Below are 20855 nucleotides of genomic sequence, written 5' to 3'. Positions count from 1 at the left end.
CTAAGTAATCAGAAATAAATCTTTTGAATGATGAAATTCTCTGCTCACCAGTGATGAACTTTGGAGCAATTAGTCTTAATTGTAAGGTAAATAGACAAGTCTTGATTAATTGGATACTTAAGTAATATTACTTGCATTGAATTTTGAACTTTGATATTCAGGGCAAGCAGCATTTGAGTCCCTGGTATATTTTAATGCAACTATTTAAAAAAAAAAATCAAACAACAATTCTGGACATTGGAGTGAAAACCAAAGTGGCTTATTTCTTTCAAAACCTTGTGTATTTTTCTTGCCATCGATCGCCTAGTCCTGTAGCTCCCTGTGAGAACATCAGATGCCTTGAATTTAAAATAATTTCCAGCGTATTCCTCAGAAGTATTGAGGATGACTAATCTTACAGGTAGTCTGGGGACCTGCGGTACAGCAGTTTATGTTCTATGGTCTTAAGATATGATGATGCTTGCTGTAAGCTTTCTCCTTATTGAAATTAGACAACATTTCTGTTTGTGAAAACATTTGGAAATCAGCCGTAAAGAGCAAAGGGAAGAAGAATAATTGGAAAAGGAGCAAGTGGAGGAAAAAACTTTTCAACATCTCTCTACAGTGGAAATTAAATGCTGGAACACAATGTGGTTTTATATATGCACACATTGCATAAAATAAGCAGTGGAGATAATTGGCGTTCTGCCATGCATTCTTAGTAAATGATGAATAAAGGGTACTGCACATAATAAGTGTCAGCTTTCAGTTAAATGTGCCCTATTCAGAAGTTGGGTCTTTGATGCAAGAACAAGCACATGCCGATTTCTGATCTGCTGATGAGCCACAGCTTTCAGGTCTTGACAATTAAGCAAGCTTCGGCGGCGTATGACAAACTTTTAAACTTGCATAATGCTGACTTTGCCCCTTAAGTGACGGGAGCTAGATGGCGCCATCGGCCTGTCTTTTGCCTCATCAAATTTGGGTTCAAAAGGTGCGTTTCAGGTAAAGTGAGCTCATTCTGCCCTAGAGTGCCGTGCTCTTGGCTGCCTCTCAGTTGCACCCAAGTGGCAGCGTCTGGTAGTTTCTCGTGGCCTGTTTTAATTATCACTTACGCTATCGGTTGTAGAAGAAATGATGGTGTCTCGTTAATACTGCAAGCGCATGATGTATTTGGAGAGGTTGCTGTGTAATCGCTTCCCTCGTGGGGTAAGGGGATGGTGTACCAACTTGACAGCAAGCGATAACTTGAGGCAGGGGCTGTGATGCGATGAATTATAAAGTGATGTTTGGGAGTGTAAGCGCAGCCTTAAGACAGGCTGTCCTCCTGCAGAAAGAGGTAGGTTGAGGAGAGAAGAACAGATTCATGTGGCAGGACTGCACATTAATGTCTTTTTGTTGTTGTTTCTAATCTCTCACTTGTATTCTTGCCCTTTCCATCTCACTTTGTGGCCCTTAACATCACTTTTATGCAGCATTTTCCATTAGGAAGGTAAACAAACCCAGCACAAGTTATATTGTGTGTTTTCAGTTCTTGGTGAGGTTATGGGTTCCTAAACCTTGTCTTATAGAACAGAGCTTTGAGATCTGGGATTTTTTTTGAAAACTGTCTAATTGCTAATAAAAATATTTCCATGCAAGTTGCACAACGGAGGCTTATGAGGAAAATGCTAACTTCGTAGAGAAAATCCCAATCCTGATTACAGCTGTTGGAGTCAGGCATGTAAACATTTAAGCAATTTGAATTTTGGGGGCCCCGGCTGTTTTTTTCTTGCTGTAGCATTGCAGGTTATGTAAAACACTTGAACCTCCTTGTTTGGGTTGATCTGTAGGCGCTCTGCTGTTAGTCAGACTGTCCATTCACTTTTTGTGGTGATGGCAGAGGCATGTAGTAACAGTTTATGACCGTGTGGTGCCTTCCTGCATTTCAGCCGTTGTGTAACGTGCAGAGATCGTGATTGGACACAGTACAGTTATACAATGTAGTGAGCCCAACCAGATTATAAAAATCCTCCTTCGGTATGTCTGCATCCTTTCAGGCTGCGGCTTGCAACTCAGACTGTTGTGCTGAGCGTAGGCTGGAAGAAAGGCAGTGGAGGAATTGGCTGAGACGGTCTCTAGAAGTTGGTACAGGTTTCTGGAGGTAAGAGCTGCTTTGAATTCAGATGGTAGTGGGGATGATTACAAAAATTCAACTGCTTCAGTGTGGGCATTATTAAGTAAGAAAACTTAAACCTGACAAACTCGGGGTTTTAATAACTAAGTTTTAATATCTTAAAGATTTGAGGACTTAAGTATTCATTGAAAAACTATCACTGTAAAGAGAGACTCAAAAGTATTTACCCTTTTTCCTGTTTACCCGTAAACTTTGGCTTCCTTTTAATTTTTAAAGTGGGAGAAATTTATATAAGGTTTATGTTGTAAAAAAGAGATTTTTAAGAATGCTTGACCCCACAAGTACAGCATCTTGGTAAGTTTTTGAAAGTTCCTTGAACTACAAATCTTTTATTAAGTTATGTTAAATGGCAGTGAAATACTTATTTCAAGACAAGCCTCATAGATCAACTCAGTGTAAACTTTTTCAAGTGTGTAATCAGTTGCTGGTTTTAGATTGCTTACTGGACTAAAATTGTTCTCTTTCAGCAAGGAGTGAGTATCTCTTTCAAAAGTAGACGTAGGAATGCCTAAGCCTTTGGAAAGGAGCTTCACATTCAGAGTTGAAAAGTTGGCGCATTACCCTGATTTGCTTAATAAATGGAATTTTTCCTAGATGAGTCTCTAACTTCACCTTTGTTTTAATGTGATTAAGGTCTTGGAAAAAAAGTCGCTTTCATCAAAGTGCCAAGTAGAAGTACAAAGAAAGCTGAGAAAAGAACCAGTGTGTGCTCAGGTTGCTTTCTGAGTGCCATGAAGGCGCTTAATGAACTGTGTATTAACATCCATAATAATGTGGAGGTATCTGAATTCTTAGATTATTAATGCTCCACAGGGAGACTGTAAGGACTGTATACTATTATAAATCAAGTTAATGTGTACCATAAACAGTAAGAGAGGTGTACTGTGCCACAAGTAAAACTATAAATTAGTGATGTATTTTACAAAGAACAGTGATACGCTATTTCATTTTTATTTACCGTGAACGTCATTGCTGTCTAGAGAACACTGCAGGTGTCATTCGATATCAGTCACTTGATGTCAAGCTGTAAAACTGTTATCTCCTAGATTTTGCTTGCACTTCCGTTTCGGAGAATCTTCTGGCTGCTTCTGCGTACTTCTTTCTTGGTCTTTCGTTAGGACTCTGTTATTGCAGACCATGGCGTACGCGTTGATGGGATCTCCTATGGAGGGTGGCGCCCACACTGCACAGAAATTTGGCAAAACTGTTGCCTATTGGAACAATAAAATGAGAGAGTAATGAGGTGAAAGATGAGCGAGGAACAGCTTGACCAATAATGTTTTTGACCAAACGCACCTTCAGGCTGACCTGTTCTTACTGGAAATACTCATATTTCAGCTATTTTTGTTTAGATTCACAGCCTAAAAAAGCTCTTTTTTGATAATTTGAGTAACCAAATGTAGTTTTTGAAAGCTGTGAGATCCTTTGTTAAATGTCTCATTCAGAGGGATTTAAGTCCTCTTTTCAACAAGCTCATTCACACAGGAAGTTAATGAGATTTAGTTAATGTGCTTTAAATCAACGGAAGGTTTGAGCTCGGCATAACTTTCCTGTGCGTCTTTGTGTAGACATGCCCTAATAACGCTGGTCAGTTGTTAAGACATACTATTCTGGATGGCAGTCAAAATACCAACTACTTAAAAATTCATTAGTGCCTACAAAGAAAGAATATGTTTGTGCTTTGAAGACATACTTTGAAGTGAAGTAACTTGGGACGGAAACTTCTTAAAGTGCCCGTCAACTCTTCTTTTTTTTAATACCTGAATGTTAGGAAGTTCGGGCATGTTTAAAATAGGAGTACTTTGCATCTACTGCAGGTAAAGGGAGATGATGTCCTTTTGTGAAGTGTTGCGTTAGGAATTTGAAGTATAGTTTTCTTTTTTAAGTGTGGGTGTAGTTTGCCCGAGTGGAGGGGGAAAATCTGCTCTGTAGCATTTAAGGATGTAGTAGCATTTCGGTGCAATTTGATTTCACGGGAAGGACCTCCGGGTGCAAGAGGCACCTGGTAAAGACAAATCGCAAGTATTTTTCGGACCAAAGAGGCTCAGTTTCAAAATAGCCTGAGGGAAAGCTCTACTTACAACTAAAGCAGGAAGGTGGTTTTTACATGTAGCAACAGAAGATTAAGTGCGGGTGCTGTGCAGCTTTTTTCACCTATGTAAGATGATCAAAATCCCTTGGAAGGTTCAAAAAATGCCCTTTGGGCACACTGATGGATCTGGAACAGTTTGTGGGGTAGAGGACCTCATATCCAAGTACCAATCTGGAGATGTAATACTCGTGGCCAGCACTTGTGAAGCAATTGAACTTGTGGTTGCGGGTCTGCAGGCAGTACTTAGGTTGCATCATGTTAAGTACTTGTTGGACTTTATTAGACTCGCTGATGAGATACTTGTTGATGATTCCTTTGAAATGGGGAGGGCCTTTTTGCTTTATAGGAAAACATCAAGCAACTTTTTTGAACAACTTTGAATAGCAAAGTTGCTACTGTCTTGACTGCTTGTAATTTGGTCATGAATATTTTAAACCCCCTTGATAATGTACTGTTTAATTTTTAAGTTTCTCAGAAAGAAGTTTCTCGGGCTTTCTGTATTTATGCTGTTAAATAGCAGATGTGAACAGCTATGGCAGGCAGGCTGGAGAGTGAAAGGGGGAATCTTGTTCTAAGAATCTTCTAGTATTAAAAATACCATAACTCAGGACTTGTAAAAGGGAGGGCGTGTAGAAATACAAACCACGCTGCCTGTAGCTCCTATCTGATGCACAGAAGGTGTGTCTAATAACAGGAAGAGGAGTCTTTGTTTTTTAATATCTCAGTGGCACAAAATCAGTACAGAAATTTTGTGCAACAGCTTTAACTAGAGCCTATAGCAATCTGGAGAAAGCTGCTGTTCCATAATTAACTGGGAAATGTTGAATTGTGTGTCTGGCCAGGGGTGGCTGTACTCTGAAAGTAAACTTGTCTAATTGGAGCCTCCACAAGATTCCTTAATTGTCTTGAAAGCGCAGAAGCACTCCTGTTTCTCTAATCAGTTCAGTACAGTGTCTCGGTGAAGGAGTTTCTTTCAAAACTTCCCTGATCTCTTGGCATCTGTCCTGCCGCCTTCTGCAGCCATCTGCATCTCCCTGGATACTCTCGTGCCGATCAAAGCCATGTGTCTGCCTGTCCCCCTTCTCCGTGTCTCTTGGTGAACATCGGCTGGCAACCAAACTGTAAGCAGCTCTGTCCCGCAGCATGCAATTTCTCTTTAATATGTCCGTAGTGCTGTAGAGTAGTATTAGCTGCTTGGCCTAAATGCACTTCCTTAAACTAAACAAAGTAAATGTGGTGCATTTGTTACTGGCATAAATTCTTAATAGCTGTCCGACACTACAGGAACTGAGAATTTATCTTTAGTTGCAGTCTACAGCGTGCCCTTTCCAGAAACAGCTCTGCAGTGCTCACAGTATTGGATATGAGTGAGTGAAGTGGATTTTAAAACTAATTTTATCCTCTGCTCAGACTTGGTACATTGTAACAATAAAATATCCTGACGTGCAGGGAGTCCAAGTCCCTTTCCACGTCTCTGTCATGTGTCTATTGCCAAAAATGTCATCTCAGACATAGAGAATGCCTTGATTTGTATTTAAACACACCATGTGCCTAAGTTTGAGAGATGCCAAACACTTGAAACTACCATTGGAGGTGCTGGAACTCCAGATGTACTGCTGCAGTTCTGGTTCTTCATGTCAAGTGTTTTGAATTTATGTAAAATTTAGGTGAAACTAACCTCGGTTGATGTAAGGTTGAACAATTCTGGCTGAGCGTCACCTCTGCTTGCAGGAGAAGGTGGTTGTTATTCACATGAATCTGACAGCTAATTACAAATAATAAATTGAAAATTGTAATTAAGCTGTCACCTTAATTTGATTCTAATCTCCTTAGTGTATGCAAAACACCGAGCGCTTTTGGCTCTACAGCCATCTGTAAGAGCCAGAAAGGTCCTGGGCTGGATCTGACATTGCTCCTTCCTTGGAGCGGTGTGACATGTGCTTACAAGGTGGCATACCTACATTAGTGCTCCTGGGACCTTTTCCATCAGTATGCTCTAAAGAATGTGCTGTTTCATCGCCAGCTTGTTTTATAACCACGCCTGTTGTGCTTCCTTTACAAATATTTCCCTTGCCCAGCAGTTGAAAGCCACCGAATGTAGGTCAGTTCCTGATTTTCCACGGTCGAGGAGGAGAGGAGAGGACCACTGGTACTGATTAGCTAGTTAATTTTCTTTGACACTTCTACTATGCTAAGATATAGGAGGGAGCACATTACATTTACCTTTCAGACTAACTAGGATGCTCCTTTTAAGTTTTTTGCCAGCTGGTTTCCTTGTGTGCTAGACCTCCTCCAGCAGAACTTAGCGTTTGAGGGAAAGCGATACAGCAAAACACAACTATAAGGTAGCCAATTTCCGTTTGTCTTTGCAGACAGTTCTGCCGCTTTATGGAGCTGTAAAACATTTGTGATTGTCCAGCAGCTTCCAGCTGTGGTTTTAGGAGACCTGGTACCAGTTCTAAAATGCTGTGGCCCCATCATGCAAAGCACTAAATCAGGTCACTTAAGGTGTGTTCCAACTTTGCGCCCATTGCTCTTGTTTATCTGCTCAGCTTTATGCTGGGTCAGCTGTCTCCTGTCCTCTCAAAGCAGCTGCACAAATCAATATGGAAAGTCTAAAGTATTTTGGCTAATGTCTTTGTATGGTAGGCCTGGCTCAGTTAATACAAATTTGAGATCCAGTTGGAATTTGGAAAGACCCTCATGATTTCAGACAGTTTATGTGTTGGTTTTGGCAAATAAGGAAATACATAAAGCTGCTTCTCTCTTAAAGCTTCTGGGGAGAAAAAGACTGCATCATTCTTACACTTTGAAAAACAGTAGTTTTTGGAGTTGAAAGTCATCATGACATTGATGAGGGAACCTGAGGTCCAGACTAAGCTTCTTCTAAAGGGTTAACCTCTAGGTCTGCTTATGCAAATATGGGGTGATGGGCTTTATGGTCTTGACAATATATCCTGAACACAGCATTGCTTCCCAGTTCTGGGGCTGCCAGTCTGACAGCACCTGACAAATTGTTGACTCTTCTAATGGATGTTTAAAAAAAAACCCAAAACCAAACAAACAGAAAAGCCCCAACAGGTCAGATGATAGGTTTTGTTTTCCCCAATCTTTGCTTTGCCAAGCTCTGGGTTCAAATGTGAAATGCCCTCAAACATAGCACTGTAGAGATGAATGCTATTGCAGCAAATCTGATTTTTTTTTTTTAATTTGTCTTTTATAGTTGTTACTGGGTATTCTCAGACTAATACAAAAAAGCAGGGAACGTTTTTAGTGCAGTTCAGTCAAAAACTATATCAAATGATGCTGCTTTTAAAGAAAACAATGCCTGCAAGGGAGAAGACATATATATTACTATTGCCTACTCCTTTAATGGGGTTCATAGTCCATTTTGCCTTTCCATGTTAATAAGCTTTTTATGTTTATCTGTATCTTCTGTCCTGCCCAAGTTAACTCTTGAATCTAGTAAGAAAATTATTTTTTAGATAGACTTGCATGTGGTTCGGTACCTTGTGAAATAGAACCTTTTCATGCAGCCTGTCTTGGTATATGGACAGGTTTCTCTGGAGGAAAACCTTTGTTGTGTACTTCAGTGCATGTTTTTATTTGTGGTGGAGATTCCAGAGTGATGACTTGCAGGCAGAAACTGCAGAAAGAAAATGAGAAGTATGTTTTATTACAGTCTTGCATTGTATATCTCCATCTCTGATGGTTTTTATCTTTTTTTTTCTTTCAGCAAACTTCGAAATGCATTGTCACTTGTTTAAACAAAATAGGAGCTCCCTGGGTAAAATAGAAAATGTGGTATTAGTAGTCATGAAAATGCAAAGTGTAAGGACTACCATGTTGTGTCTAACTAGACACTCGTAGCTTTGTGTCCTGTCCTGATGGTACCAAATCTGGAAAAGAAAATGTGTGTGTCGGAGAAAAGGAAAGCGTGTCAGAGAGGCAGAGTGGCCTTGCCCGAGCTAAGAGGGTTTTCCTCTTGTGAACTTGCACCTGGACTATCCCCTGCAGTAGGCTATTTGTCTAGATACTGATCTTATCTAAAGCATTATAAACCCGTGCCAGCTTTTGGCCTTCCTGGGTTAATCATGTATGAGCACTGAAGATAATTTGGTATAGAAAGAGATGAATGTTAATCAGTGTCCTGGTGGAAATTTCACTTCCAGCCTTTCCATTTGATTCAAAGCGGCAGGTAATTCATTGTACTGTGTGTACCTAGCTCATGTTGAATGAGTTTTATCTCTTTTTACATGACTTTTCAGATTCTGATCAGTTAGATTTGTTATGGAGGGCTATAAAACGTCTGAGTCATCTTGTTTAGCTATGCTCGGTGGGATAAGAGATCTGATAAAGCAGAATGATACCTTTCAGATAACCTGATCTGCTGCTGCTTAAAGATTTCTGTTTCAATTTGACACTTCTGATTGCAGAATAAAAGTATTCTGAAAATATCTGATGATCATCTGTGCCATTAAGTGCAAGTTTAATTGCTGAGTGGAAGCAAGAAGAGTTTGGAAACCTATTCTCATTTTCCTTGGACTGCCCTCCCTGACACAACGTAGGTGTAGTGTTTGTGTACGTGTATATGTGTGTACACAAACATGCACTCCCTCTCTAGGAAAAACAGCAGAAGAGGCTGGTTTTGCCTGTTAATTTGGAGTTGCTCGTTTGTCATCATCTGGGAACTCTCATCCAAACACTATCGTTCTAGCTATTGTGTTTCAGCTCTCAAGAATTAATACAAGGCACGACTCATTTGTGTGCTCTCCTGATGTAATTCTCAGGAACAATTCTTGAGGAATGATCACATCTTCTTTGAGAAGATAGCAGCCTTAACTGTTTTGCAATGCGAAGTAAAATAGGATTATATGGTCTTTTCTTTTGCATCAGGGGAGACGCTAGTTAATGCTAACTAAGAAGCTTATTGTGCCAAAATACCTTAAACCAGACCTCCTGAAGGCAGGTTTCCTGCTGGTGTAACTCTTACAATGGTGTTCTCTTGGCATGGCTGCATTTGTTAGGGAGGTGTAATTCTGCCCTTTCCCTTTTCCTTTCCAATCCGAGATGATAAAGCTGCCAGACTAAACTACGCCTGTCTCCATCACTGATTTTTCTTGGAGAATAAAATATGTCTACATTGACAGAAAAAGGCAAATTATTTTCTTTTTTTCTTGTGTGCTTGAAAAAAATCCCTCATACCTCTACAATAAAAGCAAACAAAACCTCTCAAAAAAACCCCAACAAACCCCACCCCAGACACCCCCACTGCCCCAAAACCTTTAACTACTCTCTGACTCCTCTCTAACCTATCCGTGTCACCTCTCAGACCTGCATAGGCAGCTTTGAGATGAACATTCCCGTAGAGATTTGAGGAGGCATCGCCTCCTGCACACAAACTCAGAAGCAGACAAACTAATTAAAAATTGCTATTCATGTCTGGAGATCTGCGCTTTTGAAGGGGAAGTCTGTGGTTACTGTAAAACCGGGAATGCCTTTTTTTCAGAGCGGCTTGACAGTGAGTACTCGAACTAGTCTTCTTCAGTCTTAAGTTCAAGTGAGAAATAATTAATTATGCTATCTTAATATTTACTTTAAGAAACAAGTCTTAATTAAACCTTTATTTGAAGGCACTACTTTCCATTCCATTTTGATTTAACTAGGAGTGCTTCAAGGGTATCTCGATGCCCAAGTAGTATTTCTTACATACTTATATTTTCTCTCTTGAAAAGTTACATTGCTTTGAAAGATTAATATCTCTTTCACCTCAAGTAACCAGAATTTTCTAGCAAATGGGCAATTAACAGCTATTAAGAGGTTCTAAAATATTAGTACTTGGTAATTTTTCAAACAGTCCTAAATCGCCCCTAGCAGAAGGGTCTTTGTCAAGTTTTATTATTACTGCAATTACAGTTGACATTCAAACTGCTGGTGTTTTCCTGAGCAGCACTTGGAAGGGAAGCTTAAGAAAAAACCCAAACCTTACTTTTTTTGCTTTCTAATAGATACATAACCGTGTTTCTTGAATGTGCATTACCTGCATTTCCACCTCTAGCAATTAAGTTGAATATGTCATTAACTTACTTTTGAAGTAACGCCAGTGTGCAGTGGGTTTTGCTGCTTGAATGTATTCCTGGTTTTGCAGAAAATTTCACTTGATGTGATATAGAAAAGCCCATTTTTCAGGTTCTATCATGTACTTTCATCTGTAGCTGAGCTTGTTTCATCTGCAGCTGCCTGCACTGCACTTTCTATTTTGAAGCTCAGTAACCACAGGTTGCAAAACTTGGTTTGCTGCAGGATTTTCTACGTTGTCCTGTGAAAAGTTTAGGTTCAAATCCCTTAATTCATATTCCTTAGTCTTGGAAATGGGAAAAGTGTGGATGACTGTGGGCAGACAGGTCTAATTTAAGGAGCAAATCTAGGAAAACTATACTATAGTGACCTATCTGGGAAAACAGAAGAGAACCAGTAACCTATATGATCTTTCCTGTTCCTGTGCCAAAATAGTAGTGATTTAATTAAAATGCACAGTTTTATCGTGAAGCAGTTGCTTCAGCATCATCAGGCAGATTACTTTGAATGTCCCTGGTGTGACTGGGATAATTTTGCTGGAGGGAGTATGGGTGTACTTTGTTCCCAAAAAGTTCTATGGAAATGACTGTGAAATTGAAACAAAACCAAAGTTTAAATATACCACTAATAATTGAAGACCACGAGAGAAGAATGAGAGAATAATCACAGTATTCCCATCCTGAAAGAATTTAAAATATCATCAGCTTTATCTTTAAATTATAATCTACTCATTATAGAATCAAAAAGGAATGATAAGAGTTGGTGAGTCATGAGCGTGAAAGGGAGCCAAGGTTGCGGAGCATGTGTTTGTACGTATGTCTTGGGTAATCAAGAAAAAATTAATTTGTCTCTTCCATTCTAGGTGCCATTGATGCTAACGATACTTAAAAAAGCAACCCTAATGCCCCAGCTGGATTACTGAGCACTTTCGTGATTCCTGGAGGTGTTGCTATTTAAATAAGAAATTGTCCTTCATATTTGGCCTGTCATCCCAGAAGCATCTGCTTGGGTACTGTATGCAAGTCCTCGACATCCTGGAAACGATGGGGATCGGTAAGAACACCACTTCAAAATCAGTGGAGGCAGGAGGCTCAACAGAAGGCAAATATGAGGATGAATCTAAACATCCCACCTTTTTCACCCTGCCTGTAAGTAAAACCTTCAGGTACTACATAGTCAAGCTCAGTGTGAATCAGTGAATAATCCTTTGTTCTAATCGTGTTGCACAAAATCTTTATTTCCACAAATAGTTAGTAAAACCTCTTTTGCCACTTGTTACTGTTTATATATAAACATGGTCAATTATGTTGCCTGTAGTTATTTCACGGCTGCACTCCAAAGTGGTGCTGTTTGCAGGACATGCGATTCCCCAGGCAGTTCATGAGTAGAACAATTAACTGTCCTGCTGCAGAATGCACCAGCCCCCAGTATGTCCTGAGCTGCTTGATTATGAGTAGTAGGCAGCAGCCAAGAAGCATTTCCTTGTCGTCTTTAACTTAGATTTTCAGTTCTATCATTCTGTTGTACATGTCTGCCTCCTAGGAACTCGTCCAATCAGTCTGCTGCTGGTTTCCCTCCACTCTCAGCTGACACTGTCCAGACTCTGAGGATGTCTTTCTGTATGCGATGTCTTTCAAGTTTCTGTATGTTCCTAGACATGCTGTTATAGGAATGATTGCTTGCCATGCTTGTAACGTTTTCTGACAAAATGTCAAAGGCAGATGTCAAGTACCAAAGGAAAAAATTGAGTGATATGAGGTACGATTGCAGAGCAAAGTTTATTTTAAGACCTTGTGGGGGTTTTTTTTTGTGTTTGTTTTTAAGGTCGTGATAAATGGGGGAGCAACGTCCAGCGGTGATCAGGATACAGAAGACACAGAGTTGATGGCCATTTATACTACAGAAAATGGCATAGCAGAAAAGGTATGTAGTGGTTTCCTTCTAGGGGAGAACTCATTCTTGCTTTTTCAGTTCCATTATTTGTCCACACTAGTTTTACGTGGCTGAGAGATTTTCTTTCTCTAATCAAACATACAGACTTGCAGATTGAGATCGGTCTTGGGGGAGTTCTGTCCTCATGACTCTTCCGGTCACACATTTTGGTTGCAGAACACAGAGGATGACTCAGCAAATGTTAGAAGCTGTTAATGCACTTTGACCTGACACCAAAATCCATAATATGCAATTTTTTTTGATTTCTTCATTTCCATTGACCTTTTGCATGGTTTCCCTGATAAGGTTGTTCTGTTCTGTTCTTCAATTCTTAACTTTTTCTGCATTTAGTCATTAAACTGGTGGTGTTGAGCACCTTTAAAAGTGGGATCTTTCCCACTCTCTTTCCCAATGTCTTCCAAGCTCCAACCTCATAAACTTGATTTTTCTAGTCCTTTTTCCAAGTAGTGGGCTGCTTATTGTCATTGAGTGACAGCTTTATGAATGCTGAAGGGTCATTCATAAAAACCCTTGAACATTTTTACTTTGCGTAATGATGATTGTATCTTCACTGTTCAGGAAGACCCATTGAGGCCTCAAAGGAGACCAATTTGGTTGTGATTTTTCCAGCTTTTTTCTCAATTCCATCATTCCCCAAGCCTGTTCAAGAATGAGCTCACAAGCAGAGATGGTGTGAATCTGAGTTTTCATTTAAAATAAGGAAGAGGATTACAGTAAAGCTGAACAGCACCTTTTTCTGAAATGTTTATATCTACTTGGCGTTGTGGTTAAGCCTAATCTGCAAAACGCCTCCATTTGACCAATTTTTTCAAATCTCCTAGTTGAAACAATATCAAACCTCTCTTTGTTCCAAACAAGAGTGTCATGATGCTCATTTCTTTGAGGCTGTAGCTTCTGTTGGGGCAAGGATGATATCAGAGTGTGTAGTTAAGATTTTCTAGTTTGGATATCAAAATTCACTTCTGAATTTCAGGTTTAAAATACACCCTAAACAGGTGATTCTGACAGAGGTCTTTTAATGTTACATTTTGAAAGAATTACATTTTATGAATGCCACGATGTGCCTTAGTACACTCTGTTTCTTACGGATAGTCTGCTTGTGTATCTCTTACATCTCTACTACCATCTTGATCATGCTGATATTTTAATGGACAAATTTTGGCGACTGTTGACATGCATATGGCTGATTTTTGGAGCATGCTCAGACTAGCATGGAAAGAGACAATCTGATAAAATTTGCCTTGAGCAAAAGGTGTTGGGATGAAATTGTGCAACTAAGATTAGCGATCTCTAGACATTAAAGCATGTCTTCATGGCCTGTTTTTACTAAGCGTATATTTTTCTCCCTACCACTTGGTCACAACTGTAAATGATGGATGATAATTCACTTTAAAGAGACGATGAGCTTTTAATCAACCAAATCTGCTTGAGTTAAAGCTTTGCTGTGGCTTACAATGAATGAACAGTGAAAGGAGGGGCTGTAGCAATTAACAGCCTCATGAATTAAGATAGTATTTCTGGTAATCTAGGCAAACCTCCTGCTTTTCACTTAAAATAAGTGTGTCCATGAAGCGTGTTTGCTCTTGGCTTTCCATTCCTCTTGAGAGATCATTCACCAAAAAAGCAAATGAAAGACCTTGAATAAAAAGCCTTTACCAAAGAGGACTGAAATGTACTTGATTGCTGGAGGATGCCCAGTGCTTACATTGTCTTGCAATATTTCTTAGCTGAAACAATAAACTATTGGCCCAGATGAAAAATAATTGTATTGCTGCATCCCTATAAAATAACCAATACTATGGTGCTTAATGCTTAATGGAATTAATTTGAACATGTCGGCTCTTTATTTAAGGTATTTCTCTAAGGCCTTATTCCCCGCAGTTAATCAGTTTTCTTTTGGTCCTTCCCACTGGTACTTGATAACAGAGCCTTCATCTTGCACTGTTGTTGGTGTTTGCTTCTTTGGATTTCAGAGTGGGTTTGTTGTTTTGTGTTCAGTTTTTTTCCCCAACATTTTTAGTCCATCTTTGTCTCATTTTTCCCCCGTTTATACTTATTCTGTGCTTTTTTAAATTTTTGTGTTGTCCTACCTTTGACCAATTAAAAATAATAATTAAAAAAAGGATTAGTTTCTGATCGATATCTCATTCAAAAAGGTGCAGTTCGCTCCCAGCAGTTCCCTACAATGTACTATGGCATACTTGGCAAGCACCAGCACATAGTCAGTATATTAAACCAGTAGACACACGCTGGAGATATGAAAGGGCCAGTGACTACCCAGTGATTTATCCGTGGGGTAGCCAGACCTTACCCTAATTCTCGAATTCCTCACTGTTTGGTCTTGGTCTCTTTTATGCCAGTTCCCTTTAGCCATTATCTGCTGAAGGTTTGATCAAGGTGAAAGCTTCTTCTTCCAAAGCAGAATAAGTCTGGCTTTTGGAAGGAATGAGGAGTATCCTGGATTTTTTTATGCAACCACTTTGCTGTGTAGGACAGATGTTGCTATGACAATTATGCCTTAAAATTTGAAATTCTTTTCTTAAAAGACCTATAAATTTGACTTGTAAAGGAGACCTTAAATTGGTTAGCGGTTGTCGATCTGTGCCAAAGAGAGCTTTCTATGTGCCGTGGACGAGTTGACTTGTTCCTAGGCCTGGTGCCTGCTGATCTTTTTGTTCTTTGCAGACAAACGTAGGCATAAATGTGATCACAAACGAAAAGCTCTGAAAGGACTTTGCATGTGCCGTGTCTTCCTGCTAGAAACAGGTCATAGCTGCTGCTTTCTGCTGCCCAAAGACAAGGGGGACCATAATATATGATATGATACGATAATCAGATGATATAATGTAATAGCAGGTGGAAGAGTTAAGGAACATATTTGATGAAACCTCATCAATCTTATGAAGAAAAATTAGTGTTCGGCACTAAGTGGAACAGTTAGGTAGCTACTGGATATATCTCGTAAAGTTAGACAAGCTAGAAAAGAGGCCAAAAGGTGGGTTTTCAGAAGGCAGGAGCCAAAACAAAGTCACCAATCTGCTCAAATCATTGGATTTTTAGAGAACCTGGTTTCCTGCATGGGAGCATCGTGAACTTTGAAAATCCCATTTCTGTCCCTCCTTGGAAGGAGTGATGCAGGTTGCTCAGCGCACGGTGGTAGGTGTTTTATCTTTTCACACTGTAGGCAGGCGGGGAACTATCCACAGTTTGTTCTGCTAAGTCTGTGCTGCTATTTGGGTAGCTTCAGCAAGCCAAAGTTGACATGACTCATGGAACAAACAGTTAGTTTCTCCTGATGCCTCTCTGTTCCTCCCTCACAGGCAGATGTTGTAACCATTCTTACTCTTCCTTCATGACGTCTGCCTCTCTGTAAGTGTATGGTGACCTCTTAGTCAAAATGTTGAGTAAACAGGCAGTATCACTGTTGAGCAAAGCTCTCAGATGGAGTGTATGTTGCAGGGAAATTGAGGGGAGGCAATCATACACACACTTTTTTTTTTTTTTTTAAATATATATAGTGTGTGTATAGGCTCTGGGGAAAGGTTAACAGAACTGCTTTGTAACAACAGAAAGTATCACAGGAGCTTCTCTGGGAGAATCTTTGTTTTCCTGAGCAAGTTCTTAGAAGAAGGCTCTAGTGACGATAACTATCCGGCTGTTTGTCTGTAACTACGTTGGCTGTTGAGTTTTCCTCCTCCTGCATGTCTTTGTGGGTCAGCCGCTTTGTGTCCTGCCTTGGATCTACACATAATGGCATTGACATGAGGTTGTACACATTGTTTCCTAAGTTCCAGTTAGAGACAAGACGTGTAGAGGTTTACTGCTGCTCAGTGCTCTCCTTCCAGTATGAGGTGAAGTTCTAAAACGCAAGTTCCTGATTTTTTCTCTTTGTTGGTTTTTAGAGAATCAGGTCAGGAAAGAGGTTTTTCATTTTTCAGTCAATGAAAAAATGGCATCAGTGCTGCAAATTGGCAAGATGAGTTGTGCAGTGAACAATTTCCCTTTTTCCTCTGTTTAGGACCTGTACTTTACTGAAACTAATCCTGGTGAGCAGATTGCTCGGTGCTTAACATTGTTTAAAAGAGTTTTCTGAAATTAGTATATCTATATTTTGCTTTTCCATTGTAATATCCTCGGCCTTTCCATAGCGGTGTGGTCATTCACACTCCCTAAATTTGAATTAAACCGGTAGCGTTTGTTTTCCCGACAGAAATTGGAGGTAAGAGGGAAGTACCATGGGTCAGTTTGGCTTCCCTGACCTTCTGGATGATAAACCAAATGGCTTGTGATTATCTAAGCATGATCTGTGGATGTGTTGTGATTTTTTTTTTTTTTTTTTTTGAAGAAGAAGTAAAGACCATTTGAGGCAAAATCACGAGTTTGGCAAAGTTCCCAGTCTTTGTGTAAGGCTACTTCACGTGAGTTTGTTATGTTCTAGTGTGGATTAGGTTGGAACAGTAGTTACATAAGGTATTTTTTTGGGTAGTTGAGCTGAAATTATAAAATCTGATACTTCCTCCTGCTTTTGTTGTTGGTATACGGGCATTGTGGTTTTGTCCTCAGGAATTTCAAAACCAGAGAGTTTGAATGAAACAATTCCACTTAGTTGTAAAGAAGAAATGAAATGGAAATGTTTTAATGGAAAATCTGCAGGGATTTCGATGCATGTATACGTGTGGTTGGTTGTCTGTTAGTTCTCTGGGAATTAGGGCACATGGTAGGCCAGAATGTGGCCTCGCTTAAATTCCTGTAGGTTTGGAGGAAGTCCGCTTAACTAATATAAATCGGCCGTGGTTGTATTCCGTTACAATGACTAGCATTTTTCTTGACTGCTTGAATGTGAGGTGGAAGCAAAAATAATAAATCTTGTGGCTAAAAGAGGTTAACCAAGACTAAAATTGAGTAAGAACTAAACTGGGAAACAATTACTATAATAAGGAACTTTCTTGCCTGTGATTTTGGTCTCTTACGCAAGGATAGCCATTCTGCTTTGAAAATAGCTGTTGCTGACTCTTGTACTTAGTTCCAGTTTTTCCTTTTTTCTTTTTTAATAAAGTTCTGTCATGATAATCCCATTTTTGGGCACCTTCTGGCTGCCAGATCAGTTATCATAAACAATTGTGCAGTATAAATAAGCAGGGAATGCCTTACAGAAGTGGACATGTTCGGTACAAGTTCAGTAGCTACAGCTGGAGATGAGCTCATTGTCAACAGCTAAAAGGCTTTAAAAATGTAACATATCAGCATTGCTTGGGAGTGTTATAGCAGCCTTGGAGTGTCTGGGAATTACCTGATAGTTCAAATTCAGGTTATTCATATGTGACAATGTGTTGGGTTTGCGTGGCAAGGTTTTGGTAGCAGGGGGGGCTACAGGGGTGGCTTCTGTGAGAAGCTGCTAGAAGCTTCCCCTGTGTCTGATAGAGCCAATGCCAGCCAGCTCCAAGACGGGCCCACCGCTGGCCAAGGCCAAGCCAATCAGCGCCTCTGGGGTAACATATTTAAGAAGAAAAAAAAAAACCAGAGTTTTTGCAGCCGGAGAGAGGAGTGAGAAGATGTAAGAAACTCTGCAGACACCAAGGTCAGTGCAGAAGGAGGGGGAGGAGGAGCTCCAGGCGCCGGAGCAGAGATCCCCCTGCAGCCCGTGGTGAAGACCATGGTGAAGCAGGCTGTCCCCCTGCAGCCCATGGAGGAAGGATGAGGGGGTGTAGAGATTCCACCTGCAGCCCGTGGAGGACCCCACGCCGGAGCAGGTGGAGGCACCTGAAGGAGGCTGTGGCCCATGGGAAGCCCACGCTGGAGCAAGCTCCTGGCAGGACCTGTGGGCCCGTGGAGAGAGGAGCCCATGCCAGGGCAGGTTTGCGGGCAGGACTTGTGACCCCGTGGGGGACCCACGCTGGAGCAGTTTGCTCCTGAAGGTCTGCACCCCGTGGGAGAGACTCATGTTGGAGCAGTTGGTGAAGGACTGTAGCCCGTGGGAGAGACTCATTGGAGCAGTTGGTGAAGGACTGTCTCCCGTGAGAGGGACGCCATGCTAGAGCAGGGGAACGATGAGAGGAGTCCTCCCCCTGAGGATGAAGAAGCGGCAGAAACAACGTGTGATGAACTGACCGTAACCCCCATTCCCTGTCCCCCTGTGCCGCTGCAGGGGGAGGAGGTTGAAGCCAGGAGTGAAGTTGAGCCCGGGAAGATGGGAGGGGTGGGGGGAGGTGTTTTAAGATTTGATTTTATTTTCTCATTCCTCTACTCTGTTTTGCCTAGTAATAAATGAGATGAATTCCCTCTCTAAGTTCGGTCTGTTTTGCTCGTGACGATAATTAGTGAGTGATCTCTCCCTGTCCTTATCCCGACCCACAAGCTTTTTGTTGTACTTTTTCTCCCCTGTCTAGTGAAGGAGGGGAGTGAGAGCGCCGCTCTGGTGGGCACCTGGCCCCCAGCCAGGGTCAACCCACCACAACCTACTATTGTTGTTTGTGTCCTCCTCAACTTTTTTACCCTCTCTATCAAAATAGAGCTCTTTGGCAGAGACGCTGGACAGCAGCGGCAGCTTAGACGCACAGAGAACTGACATGATTTACACTATTGAAGACGTTCCTCCTTGGTATCTCTGCATATTTTTGGGGTTACAGGTATGTTTCAAAACAGCTATAATATTTTTCTCTGTGACTTTTAAAACTTGTTTAGCGTTTTATGTGTAGTTCATTGCATTTGTGTATGTGATAATTTTATTCTTCCCATGCTCTCACATATTTGAAGAAAGTGTCAAGATAGTTTCTTCTGAAGTTGATAACAAAGATTACTGTGTTGATAATGATCTATATTATTGTTTGCTGGCATATGCATTTGTGAGATTCACTTCAATATTTAGCCTTCTAAGCTGCTGTTAGTAAATAAGTGAGCAAATGCTAAGTGGTAAGCTTCACAAAGTGACATCTGGCACCTCTGGAATTAAAGATGGAGAGACATAACAGTTTAGTCCTAAAATCTTGAATATTAAAGCTGCTACTGTAGCCATTTCAACTCCACAAGCTTGATAGCAGCATCCTGGACCTGTAGGCTTGGTAGTAAGTGGGGCAGGGAAATTCTGCACCCCTTGGAATGAAAGCATGTACTTACTCCCTGCAGTGAGTAGGACTGTAGTAGTGAGCTGGACCCTACTACCAACTCAGCCACTCACTTGTGTGAAGCGGAACAGCTTGTTTCATCTCCTTTCTTTCTCAAATGGTAATAATATCTGTCCCACAGGAATGCTGAGAATTTGTTGATATCTGTAATGCTGAGCTCTCCAAACAAATATGCTCCAAAGCATCCTTTTTATTTCTGCCTTTCCTCAAGGACAGGCAGTTCTGTAGGGATTATATTTGTTACTTGCATTGTTGAATGACTCTTGTTTGTTTGTTTGCTTAATATATTTGGATTGAAAAAGAATTAATGAGTACCTAGGTTCTGGTACTTGGGAGTTTATTTGCAGCCTAGTTTGTGTGTGCTCTAAGTTCATTTGTAAGCTAATGGTTTTTCACACGGTTGAAAGTGAATGGAGTTATTTATCTGCTTTTCTGAGTTAGAAGCTGTTTTCAGCACAGTTACCTAGATACCTCCTCGTCAAGAACAGTAGCTATGTAAATAACCTTGTTTATCCTGCAGAAATAGCGATCATTAGCAACAGGCTAGTGGTAGCTTGACATGGAAGGAAAATACCTGAAGAGATGGTTAGGAGCAGGAAGTGAGAGCTTTGGTGGATAATTCAAAAGCAAAAATATCCAATGCAAATGAAAAGATAGTTATAAATCGATTTACTTATTAATATTGGCTGCAGTATTAACAAATCATTTTTCTCTTCACAGCATTACTTAACATGTTTCAGTGGGACTATAGCAGTGCCCTTTTTACTAGCTGATGCCATGTGTGTTGGATTTGACCAGTGGGCTACCAGCCAGTTGATTGGGACCATTTTCTTCTGCGTGGGCATCACTACATTGTTACAAACAACTTTTGGGTGCAGGTGAGATTTGGGACTTGTTTCTAGTTGTTGAGATGGTGATAAGATAGACATCTGTTGGGATTTCCAGGATGCAGTCTGAGATCCAAGAGGTGGTTAGTCTGTTTTCAAAGGATAAACATGAAACACAAGATAGCAGGTCAAATACAGGGCAGTTAGGGAAAGCGTTTTGGAAAGCTGCTCCCAGAAAAAGGTGGATCTGAAATCAGAGAAGGCATTCTAAGGGTAAGAAAATACAGCAGGGGAGGCAGAGGGAAGGAGGAGGAGGGAAATCCATGAGGACAGAGATGGTAGAAATGTTTCTGGGGGAAACTAAAAAATCATACATCTTGGTAAAGAGGAACTGATTTTGATGTTTTTATTAGTTTTGTGAATGATGCTATATTCCAGGCAATATTTAGGTTGTCCTACAGCAGATTGTATGTTTGTTCCTGTAAAGTACTTGTCAATTTAAAAAGGTAGGGAGAAATGATGAGGGTAACTTTTTATTCTCTGAACTGAGTGTCTCTTGTACCTTCCAATACAAACAAATAATTTCGTTTTATTTGTTAGTTGCTCTGAGTTGCAGATAATGATCGTTC

General features: G+C 40.5%; 1 protein-coding gene across 5 annotated transcripts in view; it reads left to right on the top strand.

Moving 5' to 3' along the window:
• The window catches only part of SLC23A2 (solute carrier family 23 member 2), a 58761-nt gene that overhangs the window by 13814 nt on the left and 24092 nt on the right, over positions 1-20855 (top strand). For 2 of the 5 annotated variants that reach the window (XM_054804437.1, XM_054804435.1), the window contains exons 2-5: positions 11188-11473; positions 12150-12248; positions 18788-18904; positions 20120-20277. In XM_054804437.1, coding sequence (XP_054660412.1) covers positions 11342-11473; positions 12150-12248; positions 18788-18904; positions 20120-20277 — 506 coding nt within the window. In that variant the 5' untranslated portion in view covers positions 11188-11341. Of the gene's footprint in view, positions 1-2018; positions 2123-8683; positions 8812-11187; positions 11474-12149; positions 12249-18787; positions 18905-20119; positions 20278-20855 lie in introns of all 5 variants that reach the window. The other 3 variants (XM_054804436.1, XM_054804433.1, XM_054804434.1) reach the window with 3 other exon arrangements.

Source organism: Grus americana, chromosome 26 (genome assembly GCF_028858705.1).
Source record: "Grus americana isolate bGruAme1 chromosome 26, bGruAme1.mat, whole genome shotgun sequence".
NCBI lineage: Eukaryota > Metazoa > Chordata > Aves > Gruiformes > Gruidae > Grus > Grus americana.
The sequence above is the reverse complement of the archived record's forward strand: the minus strand, read 5'-3'. Positions and strand labels throughout refer to the sequence as shown.